At 50.2% G+C, this 19,036-nt stretch overlaps 1 protein-coding gene across 3 annotated transcripts in view; it reads left to right on the forward strand.

Annotated features, from left to right (window-relative positions):
- The window catches only part of TP53TG5 (TP53 target 5), a 28,587-nt gene extending 12,219 nt beyond the window's left edge, over positions 1-16,368 (forward strand). Inside the window, exons 1-5 of one of the 3 annotated variants that reach the window (XM_019509812.1) lie at positions 10,694-11,836; positions 12,735-12,848; positions 13,252-13,388; positions 14,667-15,140; positions 15,450-16,368. In XM_019509812.1, the coding sequence (XP_019365357.1) occupies positions 11,672-11,836; positions 12,735-12,848; positions 13,252-13,388; positions 14,667-15,126 (876 nt within the window). In that variant the 5' untranslated portion in view covers positions 10,694-11,671 and the 3' untranslated portion in view covers positions 15,127-15,140; positions 15,450-16,368. Of the gene's footprint in view, positions 1-2,013; positions 2,072-5,583; positions 5,757-10,693; positions 11,837-12,734; positions 12,849-13,251; positions 13,389-14,666; positions 15,141-15,449 lie in introns of those variants that run through there. The other 2 variants (XR_002096115.1, XR_002096114.1) reach the window with 2 other exon arrangements.
- Positions 16,369-19,036: the final 2,668 nt, after the last annotated feature.

The raw sequence follows: 19,036 nt of genomic DNA on the forward strand, positions 1-19,036 counted from the left end.
CGGCGCGGGGAGGCCGTACCAAGCCGGGCGGGGGCAGCCCCGCGGCGCGGCTCGACGCGCTCCGTGCAGCCCCGCGCTGCTCGCTCCCCTTGGCCACGGGTGACGAGCCTGGGGCTCCACTCGCGCCCCTCTGTTGTGGTCCTTGGTCCCACGGGATCACTTGTTGCCTTCTCAGTAGCCCCCGGCTTGAGCCCACGATCCCGCGAGGCAGCAAACGGGCCTGGGTGGGTGCGGCGGCCCTGGGACAGAGCATCGCCCGCTGGCTCCCTGCGTTGGGGGCGGGCGGCGGGTGCCTTGCTCCCCCCCTTCCGAGCCCCCGCTCCTCTCCCCGGTTCTCTCGTGTTCGCTGCAAGCCGAGGAAACCCATGTCAGTCCTCAGCAGCTTTCCCCGTAAAGAAGGCTTGTATCATTTGACTTGGCAGGCCCAGCCCCACGCTTCCCCAGTGGTGTAACAAATAGGCCTGGGGCCCACGGTGGCACAGAGAAGACGCTGAAGGGGACAGCGGGCTGGGTCTGACCCTGTGACGCTCCCCCTTGCAGCTGCAGGTCGAGGAGGGTCGGATTCAGAGGCTGGGCCCCTCACTTCCCTGCTCAGTAGCTGCTGCTGCCCCGGTTTGTCTCCTGGCCCTTTCTGGCGCTGCTTCGGCGCCTTCTCCGGTTTGTCCCTCTGGCTTCTGGGTGCAGCAGTCACCACTTGCTCCCAGCCTTGGTCACAGAGCCTCGGGCACACCACTGGGAGGCTGGTTTTGCCATGAGAGGATGCACTGGGGGTCATCTGCCTCAGTGATGATGCCCTTGGGCGCCAGCCTGTACACATGGTACTGAGGCGAGTGTTACTGGTAGCTTCAGTGAGTGTTTGTGCATACCCAGGAAATATCACACAGCTCTGCAGGCAGGTCCCTGGCCAGGCCTGGCCTAGCATGGAGCATGGCATCTGTACAGCCTGGTGGGGGTGCAGACCTGGAATAGCAGGAGGGGTGAGGGGCAGTGTTCAGGCCCTTGGTTTCAGCAGCTAGGACTGTACAGATCCAGACTGCACCTCATTCGTGATGCTGAGTGGAAAACCCAGCGCGGTATCGCCGAGCCAGCCAGTGCTACCAGTTCCTCAAATCTATATGCCTCATCTTTCGCCCTGCCTACCTCCCAGCTCAAATGCCAGAGGCCAGACCTGCAGCCCAGGGCCAAGCACTAACTGGAGACTTGGGGACATTGTCTCTTACTCCCACACCTGTGAGTAGAGCCTTAGATTTTAATGGGGCTAATTAAAGACTTAGTTACAGTCAGAGTGAGAAAGGGTGGCAAAACCAGGCAAATTATATTAATGCTAATCAATGCCACAGCCTCCTTACCTAGCACTGCTACCTGCTTCATTGGAGCAGTGTGAATTCTCAGAGTTAGGCAACATTGCCCTCTGCAGACAGACCACAGTGACACAGCGTGGCATTTAAACACCACCCACATGCCCCACTGAACACCACTTTTATTTACTGTAACTATAAAAACAAGCCATGGGTATTTAAACTAACTGTACCTGCTCTTGGCCATGAGGACTGACCCTGGGATAAAGCAGGTGGGGGTAGAAATGGCACTGCTTTGCACAGCAGCCTGTTGCGAACAGACAAAGCAGCCCTGGGAAGTAAATCACCAAGACTACGTAGCCTTAAGGACAGATCTTACCAACCCTGACAGGTGCCTGATGGTTCTGTCTCTGCTGTTTACACTGGTGTCATGCACAGCAGTTATTGTTCCAGTAAAGTCTCCCTGAGTTGTATTGCATCAGTAGGAGTCAACATAAGGACTAATGCTTATATTACTAGGAGATGACAGCAATCTGAGTTCATCTGAGACCCTGCTGCAGACTCAGATGGCTTTTTCATAACCCTGGCTCAAAGTACAGTTCCCTCCAGAGCTCCTGAGGGGAGCTGGCATCCAGTCGCTTGGGTCATCAGAATAAAATGTAACATGTCTTGTTCCTCCTGCATTTCCTGCTCATGTTTCTTTCTTCTATTACAGGTTTGCAGAAAACAGGAGGTGACTCAGGCCCCTGATCCCTGTGATTGGGTGGGAGGAGGTGAGAGAGTTAGGGAACAAGTTAGCTGCAAAGTGAAAGGTGAAGGAGCCCTTGCCAAGTGGTGAATCACCAAGCAGTGAAAATAGATCTTATTCTTTACGGGCAATGTGTAGAAGAGGCTGTAAGTGAGAAGCAGCTTGATTTGTTCATTAAATTGTAGAAGCAGAGAGAGAAATGGACCATTTGCCGTAGACAAGGAAGAACTTCTTCCCTAGCGAATGAGGCAATAAATTACAACCAAGCTGGAGTGTCATTCACTGTCTTGGAGCCCCTAGTAATACGAAGGTTCCCTCAGAGGGATGATTGTAGTTTGGGATAGAGGGGAGATTGGGAAGCCTTCCATTCCATTGAGGGGGCAGGGTTGTTGTGAAAGAGACCTCCAGTGAGCTGGAGAAGCACAGAGAAAATGTGGTGGAGTAGATGGTGACGTAGGAGCTCATGTTAGGTGTTAATTGTGCTGATTTTCTTTTATACAATATCATTAGATCACTGTGCTATTTTGAACTGTCCAAGCCACAACACCAGCTGTCTGCTAGAGTTTCATTGCAGGTAAGTTCTTTTTTTGGGCAGGTTATACTCACCACACCAAGATGCCACTGACCTAGTTAGTGTTTTCCACAAATGCGGAGGAGGTTTACAGAAGGCAGTGACATCGTTGGAGTGCCTCCCCTTCTCCCCCATTTTCTGCTGTCTGGCTGTGTTGAGATATGGTGACTCAAGGGGCCTCCTAGCATGGCAGAGTTAATGCCTGCCCCATCCTGTGTAGGAGGTGGAGCCTGGGAATTATTATTACCTGTGGGGACTTGGTTCCCTTTGTCTGACCAGCACCATTATTTGTGATCTAAACCATCCATTAAGGCCACTAGAGCCCAAGATACTATGAGAGCTGTGAAGAGAACAGCAATTCCTTTTTTGGAGAATTTCAAAATTTGTTTGCAGTCTATTTCAGATAAAAACCTACAAATCACAAAATTCTCTGGGAAGGAAAAAATAAAAAATAATTAAAAAAAATAATTTTGCATTAGTCAACAACATTTTGCTGTAAGTTGTTACAGTGTCCCAGTCTAATACAGAATAATCTCTGTTGCAAATAAAATGCTGTTTCAAAAGGAAAAAAATATTAAGTCAGTGCATGTCAACATGAGACATTTTGATGTTGTTGCAATGTTTATTCTTCTTTTCCCGTTCTATATACGTTTTCACTCAGATTGATAGAATTTGGTCAAATATTGCATTTTCAGTAGAGTTGCGGTTTTTTCCAATGGAAAACTCTCCACCAGGTTTTTCTGACCAGCTCAGTGTATCAGTCCTTCTTCGCACAGCTTCCCAGCTACAGCCATAGCCCATAGCTTTTGTGGCAAACCAGAGGCTATTCTGCCTTGTTGATCTGGAAAAGCCTTCAGCACCCTTGATAGATTTAGTCAGAGAGAAACAATTCCAGGCCTAACCCCATTTTATTGTTGCTGCATTTTGTATGCAGGGCCATGGCTTGATTGGATCAGCACCAGAAATATGTAAGACCACAATCCCCTTATTAACAACTCGGCTTTGCACCACTGTCAGTCATACCAGATTACCGACAGCCCAGTCTCCCAGAGGAAGAGACCTTCATTTCATCCCTCCAGTCCCACCACAGTGCTGTCTGTCCTTCTGAATCTTTGGCGGAACCAGAGCTTTACCACCTCCTACAACAGACCATCTCCCTGGGAACAGTCTGTTTCCTTTCAGCCTATCTCCAACTCTTAGGAGACAGCAGCTAGTGGTCCTCAAAAGTTAGTTCTTAGGGCAAGGTGTTTCACGAAGCTCTTCGGGGCTTGTTGAATTGCAGTCTGGCTGCTTCTTTGGACTCCATATCATGCAGACATCTCCAACTGCAAGCTGTCGGCATGGGAGCTGGTACAACTGAGCAGTTTTGTCTGGACAGCAGGAGGACCATCCTCTGCCCTGAACAAAGAAGGGATATTCCTGGAGCACCTCCATACACACCTGGAGAGGAGGAGAATTGAGGCTGCATGTTATTATATAGGACAGCAACACTCGCTTCCAGATTGCTCCTGCTCTCCCTCCAGTAGCACAGGTCCCTCCACTGTGCCAGATGCTGTACAAATGCATAATGAGAGACAGGCCCTTGCCCAAAGAACTTAGTATCTAGATAGACATGACAGGCAAGGGGCTGGTAGGGAAAGGCACACCGAAGGGGAGAGACTCGCCCAAAGGCATGCAGCAGCTCCATAGCAGGGCAGAGAAGAGAACCCATAGATACGCCTGCATCCAAGTGACATCGTCTGGTTGCCTAAACAGGCAAACTCATCAAAACAGGAAGAGCTGCCCCAGTAGGACTGACCAGCTTGTACAGGGGACACTCGTTTAAGGGACAGCCCTGCGCGGCTCCTGAGGACTCTTGAGTTTTGTTCACTAGTCTGTCCCAATGGTGCCCCCGGCATCAGTAAAATGATTGTGCACTTCAGAGGGCCTGGTTTTTAGAAACACACTTGGTTCTTAGCTCTCAAGGAGGTTAGAAGAAACTTGGTGTTCACCACCTCTGAATTAAGCAGGCCTTTAGGTTCCATGACCAGCCACTAAGGTCCTGGCATGGATGCCCTTCTGTGAGGCATGCAAGCTAAAATTGCAAGCTAAAGTGTTTTGCTCCTGGGAACCAAGCCTGTGGTGCTGTTGTTGGGGAACTTTAGCACTGACTCCTCTTTCCAGCCCTCTTCTCAGCCATAACCCACTTCTGGCATCTTGTGTCAGACTGAGACTGAAAGCCCCACAGCACTGAGTCCATATTTTATTCTGTATATGTATCAGGTTGAAGCGCTTGAGGTCTGACTGCACTACAATAATAAATAAACTTTCTGTGCTGCCTTGAACAGTTTTCAGTTGCTAGGTGTCTTGGGTTCTCTGGGTATAAAAAGGAGCTAATAATGGAAAATAATAATGTCCATCCCTATAGACATGCAACTTTCACTAACAAGGTCTAGTAAAGCATTTTGATTTCCTGAGATGACACCAGTGATAAAAGTGTGAAGTGTTATTCATTATGTTTCAGGCATTATCTAGGTTGCAACCATATTGGTGTAGAGGAACAGACAATCAGGGTTCATAGTAGAAATTATGTCTTTTATTAGATCAGCAAGATTTTTGCAAATAAAGAATTTTTTTCGAAAAAGTTTTGTTGGTCTAGTACAGGGGTGGGCAAAACGTGGCCCACCAGGCCATTCTATCCGGCCCGCAGGGCCCCCCCCAAAAAGTAGAAAATTAATATTTATCTGCCCCTGGCTGTCTAGCATGTGGCCCTCGATGGCTTGCCAAAACTCAGCAAGCGGCCCTCTGCCCAAAATAATTGCCCGTCCCTGGTCTAGTAAAATATATCATCACTACTATGAGTCTTGATTAATTATGTTTAGCATTCATAGGCCTGTTCAAGGGAGTGCAGAGTTGGAGGTTACCCTGGTTAAACTATGATATTCTCTCTGGTATGGGATGTATTGACATTTCCTCTCTCCCCCTAGCAGATGAGGACAGTGCAAAGGAACTCTAGTACACACCTTCATTTCCTGTTTCCTGAGGTAGACTTCTACCGAGGCAAACCCAGCATGATGACTCTTCTGTATCAGTCCCACCACGCAGGAGCTGAGCTGGAGCTCGGGGCTGGCCTCTGGACACTTCAGGAAGTCCTCCAGTTGTAAGTCTTCTACTCTCTTCTGCTCCCCGCTAGCTAGCACAGCAAGGGAGCCCCTCGTGAAGTGAGGCAGCATGAAAACAGTGCTTAATGTAGGGAACAACATAGACCAGCCTTCTCTCTTGGAGGCAAGTTCACCATGACCCACCACAGTACTTTGGATTTGAGAAATGACTGCAGGGGCAAGGGGCTGTGAATAGACTAGTGCATAAGAAGATGGCATGGAAGACCCCACTAGTGGTGGAGAAAGGTGTATGGGGACTGAGGCAGGAGTTGGAGGGGAGTCATGAAAGCTTGTATCAAATGGTGGCTTCCTGTGACTCTTCCTGGAAGGTAATTCAGAATGGTTAGAGCTACCAGAACCTGGAAGGACTGAGCTGGGGTGGAGATGACTTGTTGCTGCACAGGCAAGCGGGGGTGGCCCATGAACATGTGGGGCTGCGATACTAGCTGACCACAGCATATTATTTTGGTTGGGGATGTGAGTGGTATAGCCAAGCTGTTTTATACCTGCTTGCCAGGAGGGGGCAGCCAGTCCATAGTAAATGCATGCAGGTCCACTGGAGAAGTTTGGAGATGGGGCAGAGCTGGCTACAGGTGGGTGGAAGCTGTGAGGTTCCTTTGTCTTTAGGTTTATAGAGGCTGTGGCTGAACTCTCCATGGAAGCTGTGGCAAGAGGGTCAGAGGGTTGTCTTGGAGGGTCCAGCCATCCCCTAGCGTCCTTCTGGGGACTCTTTTTAAGCCCTTCCATCTGTGTTCCTGTCTGAGGAGGATCTTTGCTAACAGAAGTCAGTGATCCAGCTGAGCCACTTGCAAGATGTGGGGCTTGGAGATGTAAGGGGCAGGACTGTGTACGTGTGAAATGGTAAAACCAAGAGGCTTTCTTCATGTCTTTACCACTCCAGAGAGGGGCCAAGTTGCAGAATTTTCCTAGGTGGGGGAGCCTGAAGTTGATCACAGGGGGAGCCATGGGTCCTGGAGGTGAGGACCACAGGCAGCACCGCTCTGCACTATGCGAAACACTTGGGGTTGAGTTTAGGCTGTTTGTATCCCCTGCATCTGGATGGTTCCTATAGATATGAGCAGACCCAGCTAGTTGCAACCCTGAAGGGTGGGGGCAATTTATTCTCTCACATGGGACCAAGCCAGGAAGTTGTTTATGCAGCTGGGGATGGAGACATGAACTTTTAGTTCCCTTTTCCATGCACCTGAGTGATCTGGCAATCTCCAGGTACTCATTGGGTGGACAGGGCTGGAAGAAAGCACCAATTCTGGCTTCTGTGGAGGTGGGTGAGGCAGATCGTTCACCTTTGTCTGGCTCAGGGAAAGCCTTTCCCTCCATAATCTCACGTTTCTTTGGTGGCAGGCTGAGCTGGCTGTGCGGGAGCCATTCTGTCCGTGTTCTGCTCCTGTTCCCTGAGCAGCTGGAAGCTGCAGACAACTCATGTTCCTGAAGCATCTTGTGTAGGTACAAAAAAGGTTTCACCCCTCCAGCTCTGAAAGCAAGAGCAGCTAGAGCAGGGCTGAGCACAGGATTGCATATGCAAAGAAACAGAACAGTTTCATGATGCGGATGTGATATGTGACCACAATCACACATTGCTCCTGCAGCACTGCTGCTCTTGACATCTATGCTGGAGTAGCTAAGCACCTCACAAGAGGTATGAACTTCTACTCACAGCATTTCTATGAGACAAGGGCACACCACCCCCATTTCAGATGCAAAACTGAGGCACAGACAAATAACATGTGGTGCCCAAGGTGACACAGGAGGTCCAGTCAGAAGGAGACCGCTATTTCCCCTCTGTTGGATTAACCCATGTTTGCTAGGCACTCTGTTTTAAATAACAGAATTTGTGGGAATGCAGTCAAAATCCCCAACCCCTCTCCCCTCATACCTTCTGTCAATGTTTTCAAGAGTTCACAGAGATCTGTCTCTCTGAAATGCAGCCAAAGGCTTCCTTCAGACATATTAAAACCATCAGATACTCATTCCCCAGCTGAGACTCATCTGTAACACTGACAGCCCTGTCCGAATGACCATGCCTGGCTGCATAAGTGACTGGTGCCTCCTGAATCTGGGGGGACACCTGCAGCAGCCGCTGACTGTGGCAGCCCTGTCAGGGGGGGCACCAGCCCTACCGACAGCATCAGTGTTGGCCATCAGTGGGGGCACCAGCCCCGTTGGGGGGGGCACATGCACCCCTGTGCACCCCTACCAGTTGCCTATGCCTGGTTGCCAAGAGGAAACATCATCCTGCACAAGATCATGGATGAAATGGATGCCCAGATCCCCTCATCTTCTTCCTTTCACCCTGAACAAAACCCATTATCATGAACAAAGGCTCTGAGGTAGGCTTAGGCTCAGGGTGGGACCTCTGCTGTGCTCTACTGGTTCTGGGATCCCCTCTGGGGTGTGAAGCCCTTCCCAGGGAGAGGTCTGTCCAACAGGGCACTTACAGGGGGAATGCAACTCCCTTTCATCTGGTCAGAACTCATCAGCTGAACCAAATTAGTCCTCAGATCAGAGCAGAAACCCCAGACAGCTAAGATCAGTGCCCAAGGAGGCAGTGCAGCCACTGCAGGAGCTATCTCCAAGCCTGGCTTTTCTCCTCCCTGGTGTCTGCTGCCCTTAAACCTCATCCCCAGAGCTTTCTCCTCTAAATCTTATCTTAAAAATTTCCCCTGAACATCCAGTGTACCCCTCTGCCCTACTGGGCTTCCCTGGGCTTGGCTCCTGAATTATGTTACCCATCCCTGAGGACATCTGCTCTGCCCTAAGAGAACAGAGGACTCTGAGTCCTGTAGAGGTAGACATGTTCCCCGCAGGTCTCACTGCTAGCCCTGGCCTCCCTCCCACCTACTGTCCCTGAGATTCCTCAGGCCCCTCTCAGAAATGGTGGTGCACTTTTTCTGCTGCCCGGGGCAGGCAGTGGGCAAGCAAGCACCTTACCTGTGTTGTGGATCTCCAGCTGGGAAGGACCTGTAACAGGCTTGGCAGTTAGGAGCTTGCCCTGTCTGTCTGTGTCAAAGGCACTGAAGCACTGATGAATAAGGTCACCCAGCTGCTCTGTGTGGGAGGCTTCCTCACATATACACATACTGCCTCCAGTGTCAGCCCAGGGACTTATTTTGAAGCAGCCAAACTAAGGGATTTGGGACCCCTTCTAAATACATGCTGGAGAGCTCTGCCACTAGGAAACATGAGCCCTTTCTCTGCGGGAGGGAGAGAGCGCAAGTGATGGCATTGGGGTGGGGGTGGCTCAGGAAGCAGCCTATAGCACGCAGGGTTTTCTGTGCCTTCTACAGAGCTTTACAAGGTGACCCCAGCTGCAGCCTTGGTAATGAGGGGAGAGGGGAGAGCTGGCTTAGGGCCACCACAGATCCCAGCAGCACCTGCAAACAGCTCCATTTGAGCAAGGCAGGTGAAAACCTTGGCTCCTGCACATTGCTTTTGGGCAAAGTTTGGGTGCCCTTGCCTTGGGCCATGTTCACTGTTGGTGTAACCCTAGTGAAATCCGGGGGTGGGGAAGCTTCCTGCATCTGTCTCTGCTCTCCCAGCACAGAGGTAGGTGGAGAAGCAGAGCTGAAACGGCCTCCATCAGCATCTGACATTTCACATAATGCTCTTTGTCTCCTGTGATGTGGCTAAGACTGACCAAGCACTAGCACATTCTCCAGCTCAGTGTGGCGCAGGTCTCAGTCATCTCAGAACTGAGCGCTGGGAACGGGGTGGGGAACCCCACTGAGTCGGAGTGGCAAGATGGTTGTTCAGGCTTGGTGACAGACCACGCTGTGTGGAAAATGTGGATGATTGTGACCAAGTCTGTGGCTTGACCAGGTTAATAGGTGTCTCTAGATCAATTAGACCAAGGCCTTATCAGGTCATCTCCTGCCTCTGCACATGGGACCAGCTGTGCAGTGTGGTGCCTCAGGGCTGGGATGGGGATTTCCAGTCAGTTGTGTGTGAAGCAGGTGGGTTGATTGTGGCTGTGCCTTAGTTCCTATCTGCTTTTCAATGCTCTCCTCATGCTGCTGTCAAGAACAGTAGATGGCTAGAAGTGGGTCCCTTGATGTTGGGCTAATCACTAAGGAAAGGATGCTCACAGATGCTTTCTCACATGGTACAGGTGGAAAGGCACCCCTGGATTCTTTAAGAACTCTCCTTGTCACTGTGCCCCTCTATCTTTCAGTACCTGTGCTAGGAACAGCTTGCTCTTCCTTCCCCCAGCTACTGTTGAGAGCAGCAGAAAAATGCCCCCATAAGAGCCCGAGTGGCTTTGTGTAAGACCTTGGAGGGTTCCCTGAGGAGCTGGAGCCTGTGGGCTGCCATGCAGAGATCCACTGCTGGCAACTATGAGCTTTGTGCTTCATTTTAACGAGGCAGATTTCACAAATATACAAAGCAGCAGCTCTGCTCTGATGTCAAGAGGCTGTCTCCCCTTCCACCCCCAAGCCTGAAACTAGGCTGCTGTACAAGTCTTTGTGTGTCTCTGTGATGAGTCAAGCGCTAGTAACATCAAAGGGAGGAGGTAGGGAAAGTCAGAAAAAAGCAAGAGATTCAGACAAGGAGGTGACAGTAGGAGCTGCAAATAACACACGTGCTGAGTGCGCACACACACATTCTGGTGTATACACATGCATGCACATGCACACAATGCTTCCAATCCAGCAGTATTACACACATGCTTGCAGTACTAGGCTACCCATGTGCAGGTGCCTTAAAACCCAGCTGCACACCCTGTGTCTTAAAACCCTAGAGACACACACACCTGTATTAAATACATGCAACAGACCAGATCACACTGGCACCTCCAACACATCCTGGGGTGCCATAGGATTTTTTTCAACGGCACCATGGGGTGCCAGAGGTATGCCAACACCAACATGTAATTTCCAAGATAAACCTGAAGGTTTCAAATAGGAAACCATACTGTCAAAAATATTCTGACCTGCTGTGGTTTTGCTGAGTTCTTTGCAAGAAAAAAATTGTGTTGTTATTTTTCTATAGTCCAAAAACAAGGGAAAGCTAAGAGTTAGCATTTTTCCAGGGGTGCCTTGAGTCTAAAAGGTTTAGAACCACCATCCTAGATAAACTGTCCAGAATGTTATACCAGGATAGGCTGGGGAAGTATCAGTCTTACCAGTGTTTATTCCCCATGTCATCCAAAGATTAAGGGATAAATTAAGTCTTACTTTGACCTGTCTTTCTGAGCAAAAACCCAATTCTCCCCTCTGTGTCAGACCTTACCATAATGCCTGTAGGTACTTCAGTCCCCATCCAGAACTGCAGAAGGAATTCAGAGACATTCTTCTGTCAAACCTTGTGTACTCCAGTTCTGTGACCACCACCTGACCAGGATTCTTCATTGCAATCTTTGGAGCCATGTCTCAAGAGCAGGCATGGATCCCTGTCTCCAAGGCATTCTCCAGAGCTCAGCATTTGCCCCTTCATAGTCTCTTTACATGAGGAGTCATGAGAATCATGGAGCTGCTAGGAGCTCTGCTTGTTTATGCTCATTATTCATTATTTGTATAGACTTTTCACTCCTATTGTTTGTTTCATTGTGGATTACATGGACAGAGCTATTTTCATTTTGTGAATGTGGAACCTGAAGCATGAAGAGATGCATTGACTATTCCTAAGGTCCCACAGTGAGGTGGTTTCAACCTTGGAGTGGGACATTCAAGGCTCTGAGTCCTGGCCATGCTGATTTGCTCTCTCCAATTGTGATCTGTCCCATCTGAAGGAAGGAGAAGCCCTCACTCCTGACACAACAGCCTCCACTTTTCTCTTCACTCTGGGTGCACTGCCCCCAATTTGTAAGCCCCACCTTGCACCTCTCATTACTGACACCTGGTTTCTTGTGTCACAGACAAATGAGGTCACAGCCTCTGTCTGGATTGATATTATCCCAATGACCCCCAGCCCTGGGAGGACCAGTGGCATCTCAGACCCCAGGGGAGGAGCAGCTAGTTTTTGGACTGCTTGTCTGTCACAGAAGCTATCATTTAAAGTTCTACGGTACCTTCTTGGAGTGATAATGAAGGCCCCTGGGAAAGGGAACGCCCCTATGCAGCAGGTACAAATCCTTTAGAGACTGTAGAGATCCTCCTTCTCTGAGCATCCCTGGGACTGGGGTGGAGGATGAAACTTGAACATTTACCCTTGGACCGAAATGATAAGGCCTTTTGGGTAAGGAACTAATTTCCTGGGTGCTGTATAATCCTGATCTCCACTAAGGGACTAAACCACTATGATAATGAAGAACTCATGGAGTGAGACAGTCCCTAGCTGCAGGGTTGGAGATATCTCAGGTGATGCTGCGTGCGCACCAGGCCTGGCCATCATAGCTTGTTCAATGTGGCAATACCTTGTAGATCCCAAGTAGTTGGAGGAAAATGATCTATTAGGTCCATGTAGTTTAAGATTCTGCTTCCTCATGGGAGGATGCAGAATTGAACCCTGCCATGTATTCACCAGTGCTTTGTTCCTTTTGGTGTTAAATCATAGATTCAGGGAGTCAGAAGGGACCTCCAGGACCATCTAGTCCAGTTGTTTTCAACCTTTTTACATTTGCGGACCCCTAAAAAATTTTGAGTGGAGGTGCGGACCCATTTGGAAATTTTGAATGTAGGTGTGGACCCCTTTGAATTGAAAGTGTCGGTATTCACATACTTTTGATTTATCCTGGTCACCTTTCACAGACCCCTTAGACATAGTCTGTGGACCCCCAGGGGTCTGTGGAGCACAAGTTGAAAACCATTGGTTTAGTTTAATGCCCTGCCCAGATGCAGGATTCTCTATTCCTAAACTATCCCAGACACCTACCTCTCCAGCATCTTCTGGAAAACCGCCAGTGAAAGAGATTCTTCAGCTTCCCTAGGTAGCTTGCTTTGTTGTTCTTACCATTAGGAAGTTTTCCCTGAGACTGAATCTAACCTATTACCTCAGCTCTGTTCCATCATTTCCTTTTGCAGATTGATGATGCTGAGGCAGGATCTTCCAAATTATGGCTACCTCATTCCAGTACCACCAAGACTGGAGCAAGTCAGTTGAGCAACAAGGTGCAAAAGAAGAACCGTCTAAAGAAAGTAAGCAGCCTTGCATGGGCCAGCCCCTCTGTTACCTCCCAATGAGGCAGCAGAAAGGATGGCTTTGTGGGGTGTGTGCATGACAAACTCCTTGTTCCTAGCCTCTAGCAAGCTGAGCTGTAGTGAATGGACGCCAACCAGTTGTGGGGAGCTGATTATCTCGAATTCCTCCTGGTTACTTGCTGGAGTTGAGAGGGTGGGTAAATGTTTGTATGTGTGTATCCCAGTGTTCCTTCTCTCATGAGTCAGAGGGTTGCTGAGCCAGAAAGGCTGAATGAATGGATGTCTCTAGCCTGCGCCTTGTGCTTCCTCCTCAGTCAGGGATAGCCTCATTGGGTCAATATGTGCCATCACCCTCATCATATAATTCAGCCTTCCATTCCAATGGTCTCTGTCCTGACAGATACTCAAGAAGCTGTCGCTGCTCAAGCTGATAAAGCAGGCTGATCGCAGGATCCTCCGGCTACGCGTATTGGCCAGTAGGTGCTGGAAGTTACTGACATTCAAGAAACCTGCCAGTCTTGCTCCTGGCCCTGCTGGGTGAGTCACTTGCCTACAGAATCCCAGACATTGTCCAACCTTTGAAGGCAAAGAGGGGTGTCTATGAGCACGTGTCTGACTGTGAGGGTGCACGAACCTGGATGAGGCTGTAGGGTGTGAGGCCTGAGTGGGATTGTGTGTCTCTGTTGGCTGGGTCAGGGAGTGTCCTCAGGTGCAGGAGAAAAGTGGGGTAAATGAAAGGTAGGGTAGGAGAGGAGAGGAGAGAAGTGGGGTAGTTAGCCAGTGAATGAACTCACTAAGAATGTCCTGTGCCACCTGCCAGATACGATGCCTCAGGGTTGCCCAGTCTGTCTCATGCTTCCAAACACCTATGAAAAAAAAAAGAGTTAAAAATAATGTCATACCCAGATTTCTCAGCAGAAAAGTTCATGCCAAAGGGGTGAAGGGAGGAACTAGTGGAGTCACAGCCTGGTGGACTATATAGCAAGTAAGGTTGTTTGGGATAGTGTTGTGTCATGTTGTGAAGCAGGAGCCTGCTGAGCTGTTTGGAGACGTTAGTGCGACACACACTTTGCACGTGTAGAGTCCGAAGAGACAAGATGTGGGGAAGCTGTGGAGACAGGAGACTTCAGTTGTGCACACGGCAGGTGGCCGGGAGGCAGGCTGGCCTGAGCCCTGCTCTTGGCTCTGCTACTGACTCATTGTGTGTGGCCATGGGCAAATCACTTCTCCCCTCTTCCTCAGCATCATTGTCTGTAAAACCAGGATAGCACTTGCTTGTTTTCAGAGCTGTTTGAGGGTGATGAAGTAATGTGTGTGTGGTGTTCTGGAGACAAAACAGGGTGAAAATGTCATGTATTAGCAGCAATAGCAATTTGTGGGCTTAGATCCAGCCTGTATTAGAGGAGAAGGAACCAGACCATTGACTTCCTTGTTCCCCCAGGGACAGTTATTACTAGGAATTCCTACCACCCCAATTCTATATGGGCTCTCAGCACCTATGAGGCAACATCCCAGGCTGGCCAGGCCTCTTCCTAGCCACCCAGCAGGACCAGCTCTTCCTCTTTTTGTGGAGGCTTCATTGCAGCCCTTGGGGCACTTCTTCCCTTAGCCCTTCCATGTTTCCTTGTGGCATCTCTGCCTCCTGTGCACGGGGGCTGGGTTCCTTCCTGCCATTCCAGGGAGCTGCGGTCCTAGTCATGTGCCTCTAGGAAGCTCCAGGGGTTAGAAGGGCCACGTGCTACCGGCTCTTCTGGATTCTGTTTGTGCTCAGGGCATGCTGGGGAGAAAAATAATGACTTTTTGACTTTGGCTTAGGACAAGAGCATCCTCTATGGAGCCAAAGAAGCCTGGAGTGGACGCGGATACTAGTCCTGTTGTCAACACCACCACAGAGACTGATCCTGACATTACGGATGTGAGACCTACCACTCACCCCGATGTGGAGACTGCTCCTATCATTGAGGATGCTGACCCTGTTACCACTGCTGGGGATGACATGGAGATAGATGCTGATATTCTGGATGCTAGACCTGCCTCTGAGGATGATATGATGACTGATGCTAACTTGGTGCTGTGTAACCCAGAGGCGCCCCTGGAGGTCCAGCCTGAGATTCAGGAGTGGAGGGCCTGTTTTGAAGGCCTGCCCCAGCGGCTCCACGTCCCTGCTCCTAAGGTGCTCTGCAGACCAGCTGTCCAGCGATGGATCAAACCATGCTGTACTCGGTCCTGTGGCCAGACACTGGAGCACCCACCAACTGTCTGGTACCGGGAGTGACAAAATCTATTTCTGTAAGCAGTTAGTTCCACTCCCTCTGGGGCTGCCTAACTGGGATCCCTCCTGAACATGAAGCTTCAGCAGCTTCCTGTCCTTGGGTGAAGCAGGATTCCTCCAGATCCTGTCAGTGGCCAGAGGGAGTCACTGCTGAGGCCTTTGAGGTGCTTCCCATCCACTACTGTGCCCGACTGTGTCACTAGTAGATCCTGTTCTTAATGGGGACTGTAGTAATTACTGAGGACCGTAATCACAAAACAGACTTTTAGTGTGGAGAATCCAGCTCGCTGCACTTGTTTCAAGAGTACATTTGTTTTTCCTTCCAGGTCCTTCCAAACTGGGTGGAAACTGAGTTGAGCAATTGAAGGAGAGAGCTGCTGAGTGATGCACTGAGCCATAATTCTATAAATAAAGGAAATAACCTGCATCCTTCAGACACAAAATTTGTCTCTGGTCTGAAGTCTGAGCACAGGCAGGTGTGCAGGGATACTTGGCATAGTGAGAAGGAATTGGACTGTGCCTCTTCTCTAGTCACTTACAATTCTACCCACTAGACAGGCCCAGTTCTTCCCTGCTGTGTCTCTGCTAGAGACACTGGCAGTATCCAAGGGAGATTTATAAGTTCATTATGCCAAATTTATATTATATCAAATGGGAATCAGAAAGTTTTCTTGACAGTAAATTGTCAACGGATCCTTTTAAATCTGGCAGCCTGAGCTGAAGTTGTTTTTAGGATCTCCATACCTGCGGTGAGGAGTTTATTCTTGGGACAGTTCTCCATGTGAAAGATCTTGTTATCTCAAGCCTGTGACTCCTCTATGTGTTCCTGTATCCTTTCCCCATTTCCTGGGGCCCTTGATACCAGTCAGAGGCACTGTTAATGTGTGACAGGTGTAATATGATGTCACTAGGCTGAACTGTGACACCCCCAGGCCCATGAACTGATGTAATTGGTTAGAAGGAGCCCATCTGGGCAAAGGTTGGGTTCTGCTCCCACCCCCACCAATGTAAATGAGAAGTGTCCTTCAGCACCAGTGGAATAGCCCCCACAGCAGTTGAATCTCTCTTCTGTGAGTGGTCCCATTGCCTGCAGGGAAGTCGCTGGAATGACTCGCTATATGTATAAAGTTAAACTCTTGCATAACACTTTCCAAGACTGAACCCCAGTGCTGCAAACCTGTAGACAAAACAGTCTCACAGGCCTTGGGAGATCTCAGGGAGGAAATAAATGACTGAATTATGGAATTTTTAAGCATTGTTTCCATTGACTTAAGGCAACCTCCAATTGCTCTAAGAAACATGGGATACTGCGTAGCCATTTCTAACAAACCCTTTGTTATTATAGGGTCGCTCATGAACTTTTAGTGTATGCAGATCTATTAGGGTTTTCTTTATAATTTTATGTGTGCTGTGGTTGTGGCTGGGGATCGTGATTGTGGATCCAGGCTCTGTTGGGCTTCGCTTTGTAGAAACACAGAACAGAGGGCTGCCCCAGAGAGCTTGCAATCAAGTTTGAAACAGGAGACAATGGGTAGATGCAGTGAATAGACCTGCTGCCTCCTCAGTGGTGGAGACACTGTGACAGCGGTGTCTTACTCTAGACTGCTTATGACTGTTCTTGTGTTGCACAACTAAAACAAGCAAACTAACAGAAGCTTGTAAAGCAGTGATTATACCTGAAATCTGCACCAGAAAGGAGGCTTGTGAGCTGAAAGGGCTAATCTCTTTCCCCATTAAGGATATGGGAAAGGCCAGTAGGTGGCACTCCAGAGTTACGGTATCACTCCGTTCTGTGGAAAGACTTGGCCACTGGCCGGTGTTCCAGCCACAAGGGAAAAGGCCAGCTCCTGATCACCCTGCCGGTGCCACTGACATGCTGGGATCAACCACTGTGTTTGGTCCCTGCCATTCATTTGTCCTTCTGGACCTAGCGGACAGCTGCCAGCCCACCTGGTTTTCCTGTTAGGTTCCTAACTTGCCTCTCCTGAGGACTTGCTGGAAAGCCCATTTCTGTAGAACACCCCCCAGCTGAGCTCAGTCTAGATCTGGGGTGCTCAACTCAGGGCTGCAGGCTAGATCTGGCTCCCAGCACTGTGTCATCTGGCCTGCCAGGCTTCCCCCAGGTCTAAAAATGTGGTGGCAGGGGAGCCAGTGGCACTATTCCTCTTCTGCTGAATTTCCAAACCTCTGCGGAGCCCCCTGGGCTGGATAGTGTGGCCCTGCACACTAGATTGGGTGCATGGGGCAGGGCCCAATCCTGCTATGCAAGGCTGGGAGGTGGTGGTGTGGGGCCCTGGGGCCCAACCCTGGGGTACAGGGCCTGATGATAGTATGTGGGGGAGGCATGAGGCCAAATGCTAGCATACAATGGTATTGTGGGGCCTCAAGGACTTGATACCAGCACAAGGGCCCAGGTGGGAGTAGCAGGGAGCCAGGGAGTACCTGGGACCCAGCCAAAGCCTCGTGGGGCCCAGCCAAAGCCTCGCAGGGCCCAAACTACTCATCTGGCCCCCAAGGCTAAAAGCCTGAGCACCACTAAACTAGAGAGCTCAAATGTGGGTTACCCATTCCCAGGCCCTTGGGGTTGTGTGAAGCTGCTTGTTACTTGAAAGTGTCTGGCCACCCCTCTACACGAATAAGTCCTAGTTGATGGGATATCTGCAAACGAGTCACTTCCATGATGGCTTCAGTCACTTGTGCTGTGCAGTTAATTGTTTGATCTCCTGAGTCACGTGATGTGCCTGCCGTCTGAGGAGTTGAATGTAATTTTTATATACAGGCAGTGAGTTTAAAGATGGAGAAACAAGCAAGTCACCTTCCCACATCCCATGAACCCTCTGGCCAAACCTTCCTCTCTTGGGAATCTATATGCTTTGGGCTCTATATGCTACCCATGGCGTTTCCAACACCCCACTTAATACCCTTGCCTGGGACCTTTATATGGTAGTGATCTGCTGTGGCTGAGATGTCAACTACATGGCCTTTAGTATTGATCTACATTGCAGTGATGCCTGGGAGCCCCAGTTTTAGAGCAGGACCCTGCCGCACTAGGTGCTACACAAACACAGACCTTGCCTGGAAGAGCTGACATCCTAAGAGGCAAGGGATGGATCCAGCCAGACCGAAGGGTGAGCACAAAGAAACAATGGGACGCTGGAGGTACGTGGAGTCTGTGCCCACCTGGCCAACTGTCCTCGTTGTCTTTGTAGCAAAGATAAGTTTTCTGGAGTGATGTGAAGGGGGTTTGTGAGTGTTTACAGGAAGCTTCTCAGGACCATAGGAAAACTGGGCTGGAAGAGACTTCACAAGGTCATACATATAGTCCAAGTCCCTGCTCAAGGCAAGAGCACCCCTAACCAACTCATCCCAGCCAAAAGCCTGCCCAGCCTACTCTTGAAAACTTCCAGGAATGGTGATTTCCTGACATCTGGAGGCAGCCTGCTCCAACTTCCCTGCAGTCAGGCCTTCTGGATCATGGGCATGGGCTGTAGAGGAAGAAGGCTCAGGCTCCCCGGACAGGCCACGGGGGACCAGCAGCTGAGTCTGGGGACAACAGAAGAGGAAGCGGATAGGAGTGGGGTCACAGGTTACTAACGGGTGCGCTCAGTGGGTCGGACTTCCTCCCAGCCGGCCACAGCTAGAGCTACGAGCCCCCTGGACGAGGGGCTGCACTAAGGGGCGTCTGCAACCGCTCGGGACAAATAAACACAAAACGGGGACCGGAGCGAAGGGCAAAGGTTTCAGACGAGTGCAGTTTGATACCTTTGGCCCTCCAACCCGCGTGGAGCAGGGACAGGAAAATGGCCCCATAGTCCCCTGGCCGGGGCCGCGGACGGGCTAGAGCAGAGGTGCGGGGATGCCCGCGCCGCGGCTCCTGTCGTCCCGCGGGGCGGGGCGGGGCGGGGCGGGGAGG

Source organism: Gavialis gangeticus, unplaced genomic scaffold (assembly GCF_001723915.1).
Source record: "Gavialis gangeticus isolate Ggan-Ray unplaced genomic scaffold, GavGan_comp1, whole genome shotgun sequence".
In the NCBI taxonomy this organism is placed as follows: Eukaryota; Metazoa; Chordata; order Crocodylia; family Gavialidae; genus Gavialis; species Gavialis gangeticus.